Genomic DNA, 7,770 nt, shown 5'->3' on the forward strand with positions numbered 1-7,770 from the left:
ATGGCGATCACGCTGATAGATCGCTTCTCTTGGCGACGGCTGACCGCGTTCCCAAACAGAGCGGCCGATACAGAGATAAGGAAGCGAGCGGGAAAGAAACTAGCATTCTCTCTCCCCCTCTCACTTCTCTCCTCTCTCCTTTCCCTTCAAGAACTTCACCTCTCTCACCATGCGTGTGAGCTCCACTCCTGTGAGCAGGTAAAGCACAAGACTCTCTCTCTCTCGTTCGCTGTCTCTATCTCGACACAAAAGATTTGATCTTTCGCCAATCCCTACTAAGCACGTAACCCCTAACTCTCTTTCAGCAATGGCTTCTCGGTTGGTTTGAGGTCTTCCGATCCGTTTCTTCAGCTAGGGTTTCTCCCCAGGTGGAAGAACGGAAATACGGTTCTTTCTCAGAGGAAGATCCGGCAGCGGTTCCCTAGGGCAAGCCTCTCTTCCGGTAAGCTTCCATAATAACCCCATTTTCTTCGCGAAATATAACTTCTTCTTCTTCTTCTTCTTCTTTTCTTCTTGATCCTTGTTCTGGTGATGTTAGTTGCCATAATTTCTGCGGTGAAATCCAATGGATGTAGTAAGGTGAGCGCTTTGTGTTCTTACCTGCTAATTGGGTGGGGAATCTTTTAGGTTTCGGTACTCTGAGGCATTGTTTGGGAAAGATTTATTTTTGAATGCCCCATTCCAGTGAAACTCTTATTCAAATTCTAGTCAGATATTGAACTGGGAATATTACATGGAGGGAAGCCTCATTCGTGAACTTGGACTCAATGAGGTTAAGCTTTTTCAGAATGTTGGCATCTGTTAATTTGTTCATAAGCCATGGGGGTCAATGCTCCATAAAATAAAATTGAAAAAAAAAAAAAAATGATGCTGGGCACTCTGTTTTGATTCTGGAACTTTACATTCTTTGCTTGAAAAGACTATCAGGTCATATATATGCATAAAAGAGCCTTAATACTTCTGCGATGCAGATGATCCCTTTGTTTAATATGTGTTCAAAGCCATAGATGCAGCTACAAGCTTTGGTCTTTGTTCTATGAATTAAATTTCACCATCTGCTCCAATCAGACTGAACAGGAATCTACTTACAGTTGTTGATTGATAACGTGATCAACGGACAGTTAAGATTTCCCAGAAATTGTAGTTTGTAGTTTTAATTGTTCTGTATTTCTAGAATACCTTATTAATTTTGCAACATCTAAGGCAATCGGAATGGTTGTTGAGTAAGTGCATTCCCTTGGTCAAAACATTTACGTATCAATAAAGAATCCCAACTGATTCCATGCATGGGTGAGCTGAATCTTCCTGAAAATACGAATCCAAAGTGTGGAAATCTTCTGAATACTGTTCTTTTATTCCTTGGTGAACATTGTTGGGGGAAATGAATTATATATAAAGTTCGTTGCAGAAGTATGACTTCCTTGACTTTCAAAGAGAGAAAAAAAAAAGAAAATTTATTAGTAATTCATGCTTGTTCGCATAATCTGGATGTACTGTCTATCGGAAACTTTGAAGTTCAAATGGGTCATCTACTTAAGTGTTGATAGTTATCTTTTCCAGACCCACTGTTGGTTCAGGCTGCTAGAGGAAATCTCACAAGTCGGCCTCCAGCATGGATGATGCGCCAAGCAGGAAGGTATATGGCTGTTTACAGAAAGCTTGCAGAGAAATACCCATCATTCAGAGAGAGATCAGAGACAGTTGATCTCATAGTAGAAATTTCTTTGCAGCCATGGAGAGCTTTCCAGCCAGATGGAGTCATAATTTTCTCTGACATACTTACTCCTCTACCTGCACTTGGTGTACCTTTTGATATAGAAGAAGTAAAGGGCCCTATAATTCCATCGCCTATTTGCTCTAAGGAGGGTCTTAAAACATTGCATCCAATTGATATGGAGAAACTTCAGTTTGTAGGAGAGTCACTCAAGATCTTACGCAACGAGGTAAGTATCTTCTTTATTTTGTCCCGTAAAATAGTTCATTCCACATAGCGTAGAAATCTACTCTGCAATCCTGAGGTTTATGTGTTCTTATCTGGAAATAAATCTGAAGCATTGGTCCACAATGACATTACTCCAGATTGTTAAGTCACCTTTTGCTCTCACAGATACTGTTTCTGAATATTTTGACATATATCCAATGATAAAAAATGTTTTGAATATGTAAATCAACCTACCTAGTCAATGCATACTAATTACGGTATCAGCATTTCAACTGTTACTGAGGATGCATGTTTATGTCCGTACCCTATGTAGAAGTCCAGTGTGATGCTTCTAATGTATTATCCTCTTTTCTATACAGATTATGCCTAAATGATACAAACTGCTAGATGAAGACGCTAGAGCAAAGTAGAAGTTCCTGTGCTAGTCCCTTGTTATGATTGCATGTTTCATTTTCTTTAGTTTGTACACGGATTATGGCTTGCTTGAATTTCTTGAAACATGCATTTTCTTCTAGTTGCTAAAATGTGTAGATTGCTGACTTTAAGCCGAGCATGGACAAATTGCCACAGAAAGACTTAAGGAATAAAAACTTCGTTTCTAACTGTAAATGTTGATTCATCATCTCAACAGAAAATAAATTTTGATGGTTTGTTCTTTTCTAATCTTTGGTTTGTTGATTTTTCCTTTTAAAAACTGATTTGGTCCTTGATGTCTCTTTTCGTGTGTCAGATAGATCTCATTGGAATAGCTACACCTTTGAGTGGAATTGTGACATAGCTTATCGAGGTGCTTCTTACTTATTCCTGGATGTAGCTAACATATATGTTACTAGCCTTTATGTTTATATTGGAAAGCCCTTTGAGGTGGATCATTTCTGCTGTTTATCCATGTTTTATCAATTTGCTAGCTACAGGCATGTTGTTTCATTGTAATTGTATCCTATGCATTTGTTCAGTCGATGCAGTATCTGTGGATTCTGATCTAGGATCTCAGTTGCATGTTTTTGTAATCTAAATGGCTTCCATTTAGTCTGGAATTGCATATCTTGTTACTTCTAAGTGGTACTGGTGCACTTTAATTTTAGTAAAGACACATACTCATCTTTATCTAATACATGCAAATTCCCAGTCTTAGACAAAATATTAATTCCTTGTGCCAATGAAAATTTAAAAGGATATGATAGTCTTCTTACATGACTATGTTTTGTCTAGGTTCATTGGTGGGTATCACAATCAACTAGGACATTTGCAGCATCAATATTTTTGAATGGCATAGAATGCATGTTACTGATAAAATTTACCTTCTAATCCTCTGTGATGTCATGGTTGTGCTCAGAATTTTCATATCCATAATTTGCGTTTCATGTTGCCATTGGTACTTGTCCTCAAGATGAATGATTAATATGTCTTCCTGGATGCTTTTTGTTGGCTTCCTGAAATGCTGGATACTTGATTGTTAGTAGTTTGATTGTATTAGTAAACATGGCTGGTGTTCATAAACTTGGCAATTCATCTGTGTGGTTATTTTGTTCTGATTACTTATCATCTTTCTTTTCTATAGGTTGGAGAGAGAGCAGCGGTGCTAGGATTTGTTGGAGCACCATGGACACTTGCTACTTATATTGTGGAAGGGGGTTCAACCCGCACATATACAACTATAAAAAGCATGTGCCATACTGCACCAAATGTTTTGAAGGCTCTTCTCTCTCATCTGGCACAAGCAATATCTGACTATATCATTTTCCAAGTGAATTCAGGAGCTCAGTGTATACAAATTTTTGATTCATGGGGTGGACAACTACCACCTAATGTTTGGGAGCAGTGGTCAAAGCCATATATCGAGCAGGTAAACCGGACACTAATTTCTGATTTTGTTTATTACCTGAATTTTAACCTCATATGCAGTGTTTCTTATATAAATAACTGTGAATTAGGCTAACTACATGATCGTAAAATGCATGTGCATTGTAATGGAAGTTCACATTTCTACCATGTGTCATTTGGTTGACTTTTTGGACTTTGAAGAGGTGGTGGAATATGGGTTTCTTAATTGTTAAGTTAATATTACTTCTTTTGTTCAAAGAGGCAGCAAACTGTCAGATAATCATCTCAGAACTGAAATAAAAGACTCTTAAGGATGATCAGCAAATCTCTCCTACATGGAAATTTAGGAAGAGGGATCAACACAGCTTTTGGTTTCATTTTTCTTATCACAGTTAGTGTTGGCTTTCAAAACTGTGTTCCTCCATCCAGTTTTTGACAGCTATATGAATCATCCACTGGTTATTTTGGGTAGTGACCTTAAGAATGAAGGTATCCAAGGAGATCCTCCAACTATTTGTTGTGTATGTCTCTTGTTTTGTGTTATAGAAGAACTGCGATCAGTTAACATTCTACGAAGTAATAGTCTTTGTTCTAACTGAATTTTCTAAGTCGACTTCGATCCATGGACTATTTTTTCTGGATTTCTTGCTATATATTAAGATATTATAACGTGAATATTATCCATACAATACAATTTGCAACTGTATATACACGTGTGTGTGCCATTCATTTGCATAGTATTATTTAATGTATGATTTCCTAACATGCTTTTGCAAACAATATGATAATGCTATTATGTTTTTGTAATATGTGGTATTGCTATCTTATATGCTCTCCATACCCTTCTCTTCTTCTTCTTCTTCTTCTGCTTTGTTGTAGCTGAATTTTTTAAGTCAACTTCAATCCAGGGACTAAGTCTTTTTTGGATTTCTTGTTATATATTAAGATGTTATAATATGAATATCATATATACAATACAATGTGTAACTGTATGTGCACGTACACGTGTGCCATTCATTCATATAGTATGCATATATAATGTATGATTTCCCTACATGCTTTTGTGAACAATATGATAATTATATTATGTTTATATAATATGTGGTATTGCCAACTTATATGTTCACCCTACCCCTTCTTCTTCTTCTTCTTCTTCTTCTTCTTCTTCTTCTTCTTCTTCCAGCCACTTGATGTTCATTCTATATGTGTGCATTTGTGATGGCACACATCATTGCTACTCAGTCGCTTAGTACTGCTTTATGTCCTAACCTCTTAATATATTAATTCATTCACCACTCTTGCCTTTCAGTCCCTTTATATTGGTTCCTGAAGTATGCAGTCATGAACAATTACAAACATTATTAGAAAGTCCAGCTTACTATAATGCTTTTCTCAAAAACCTGATATGTCTTACTCCTTTGACCATCCAATGTTACTCTTTAACTTGCAGATGGTAAGTTCAGTAAAGAAGGAATGCCCTCAGATACCACTTGTGTTATATATCAATGGTAATGGGGGCCTACTTGAGCGCATGACTGGAACTGGAGTTGATGTGATTGGGCTTGACTGGACAGTGGATATGGCAGATGGAAGGAGGCGGCTTGGAAGTAAAATTAGTGTGCAGGGAAATGTAGACCCAGCTTATCTATTTTCTCCACTTCCTGTTTTGACAGATGAAATCCATAGGTTAGTCTGATATATCAATTAGCTCAGTGTTAGATTGGATATGTCCCAAGCTCTTTATAGATGCTAGCATGTTGTCACTTCTTGTCAATTTTTTTTTCTTTCACTCTCATTATTCCAGCTAATGCATTTACTGTCCATCATTAGTTATTATTCTTTCAGTGGAAGTGGTCTTTCTCCGACTAAAAAAAGGTTGTTTTAGTTATTAGGTGTTTTTTGTTTGATCATTCTTGAGTTCATCTAATCTCAGTCAAGTGTCATTATCTTCTTTGGGTGCAGCTTAAAATAGTTGACATAGACTCATGAGTTTGTCGATTATATATATACGATGGGATTAAATCATGCTAAACCTTTGTAGTGATTGAGCAGCACATATGTTTCAATTATAATAATTACTAGTCAGAAAATTGCATTCACTTATTGCAGCTTACTCATGGATCTCTGCTATTCATCCCTATCGATGGTTTTCTCGCTATTATTGCGGCTTACTCAAGAAGCATATTTCTCCAAACACAACCTTTATATTTAACCTTATTTAGGTTTTCTTGTATCTACCACTTCTTTCCAATAGGTCATCTAAATTCTTGTATGCTTGGGCGTTGTCTCTATACTTTAAAGTTACATATAACTTGAAATCCACTTGCATATATGTTTTAACTTGATTCTTCATAGTGTTTTCATACATCCACATCAATATATCAATCTTTCCCATGCTAGAGTCATACGTTCTTTCCTCCATTTATAACATGAACACTGAATTCATTAAGGAGCCTAAGTTTTCTTGAATTTCCCCATGTTACTTGTTGATTTACACTACTCTGAATAGTGAGCACACAATGTCACTGGCACATATGCTCTTGGTTCTACGGATGTATCTCATTTTTCAAATTAAAAAGGAAAAAGAAAAATATGTAATTTTTTAGTATTAGTTACTGTCTCTCTGTTTCAACTAAATGTATCACCTCCTGGTATTGTTTTTGCATGTTTGCATTCCGTTCTATTGGTTTTGCAGATCTTATGAATATCTGGAAAAATTATTATATGATGCGGGCTAGGTCATTGGTGCGATGGATGAGAAGTTTCTTGATGTAGCTCTTTCACGTGGTGCACTATTATAATGGTTGAATTAATAGTAGGTTCAGAAGCCATCTTGGACCTTGCTTCCTTGTTAGTTGCTCGCATAGCCATTTGTCAGGACAACATTCCATCCTTTGTGTCAACTGTCAATGATTTATAATGTCTAGACATCAGGTTTTTAAGTTTCACCTGAAACTTGACTTTAAAAACATAGTTTTGCCCAGCTGATATTTGTGCATTTGCCAGGGTTGTAAGATGTGCCGGGCGAAGGGGACATATACTAAATCTGGGTCATGGTGTTCTTGTGAAGACGCCAGAAGAGGCGGTCGCACATTTCTTTGATGTTGTAAAGAGCTTGAATTATGACATATTCTTTGAAAGTGGTGCAGCTGAAGAACTGGAGCCTGTTGGGCGGTTGTAGAATTCAGAGCCTGCATCAATGCATCGAGAATTTCTGCCAAATTCATGGTTCCCAACTTGGTAATCTGTTGAAAAGCTCCTTGTCGGTTGTGCACATTTAGGTGAACTTTTTGCTTTTTACTTATTGTTCAGCCGTCTAATGGCGCACTCCAAGTAATAAGAGAAATTTACCAGTTGTCTATCTTCTTGCTCATGTACATATTATGCAAATTAGCTATGCATTGTTCTAGCTACCAAGAGGCTATTTCGTCTGGCATTTGTTTGCAATGCAAGCAAGATCTGTGATGCTTTTGTCATGAGGCAATTTTTTCCTGTGAGGATCAGTTAAGTTGTGTTCTTAGATTAGAACTGGTACAACTTATGTATCATGTGCTTGTTGCTGAGGTTTTGATGTCAGTAAGCTAAAGAGTCTTATTACAGTGAATTTTCCGGCATGCATAGACCGCAAAATATGTTAGAATTGGATGGTTTCATGCATGTAATTTCAAAATTTTTTATTTACAGCATAAATAAAATATAGATTAAAATAATTTTAATCTAAGTTATGCATAAGATCAGATCTACTAAATCACCTATTAAGGATCTATCATATGAATATGGATCATGTATCGAAAATCTGATTATGAAAATATAAGAAAAGAGGAGATCCGATCTCCATATCTTATCGCGGGTCAATCTTCACCACAGTTGATGATCATGGATGTCTGGATTCTTTGAACCGCATAAGCATCTGGTCTCTATAGGTATCTATTTGAGGTCTTGATCTGATTAGAGCCTTCTTGATTTCATCGGGGTATTAGTTTTCTTGCAGAAATCGCTTCCTA

At 36.8% G+C, this 7,770-nt stretch overlaps 1 protein-coding gene across 1 annotated transcript; it reads left to right on the forward strand.

The window, feature by feature from the left end:
* Nucleotides 1-7,127, forward strand: LOC105040768 (uroporphyrinogen decarboxylase 1, chloroplastic). The gene is made up of 6 exons (XM_010917451.2): nucleotides 1-198; nucleotides 306-442; nucleotides 1,561-1,943; nucleotides 3,504-3,788; nucleotides 5,217-5,452; nucleotides 6,773-7,127. Exons 1-6 carry the CDS (start codon nucleotides 170-172, stop codon nucleotides 6,945-6,947), a joined length of 1,245 nt encoding a protein of 414 aa, XP_010915753.1. The 5' UTR covers nucleotides 1-169; the 3' UTR covers nucleotides 6,948-7,127.
* Nucleotides 7,128-7,770: the final 643 nt, after the last annotated feature.

Source organism: Elaeis guineensis, chromosome 3 (assembly GCF_000442705.2).
Source record: "Elaeis guineensis isolate ETL-2024a chromosome 3, EG11, whole genome shotgun sequence".
Taxonomy (NCBI): domain Eukaryota; kingdom Viridiplantae; phylum Streptophyta; class Magnoliopsida; order Arecales; family Arecaceae; genus Elaeis; species Elaeis guineensis.

Coding starts and splice junctions, on each gene's coding strand:
- LOC105040768 (XM_010917451.2), top strand. CDS start 170: ATGCGTGTGAGCTCCACTCCTGTGAGCAG. Junction 1,944..3,503: donor TCAAGATCTTACGCAACGAG/GTAAGTATCTTC, acceptor TCTTTTCTATAG/GTTGGAGAGAGAGCAGCGGT. Junction 3,789..5,216: donor CAAAGCCATATATCGAGCAG/GTAAACCGGACA, acceptor TTTAACTTGCAG/ATGGTAAGTTCAGTAAAGAA.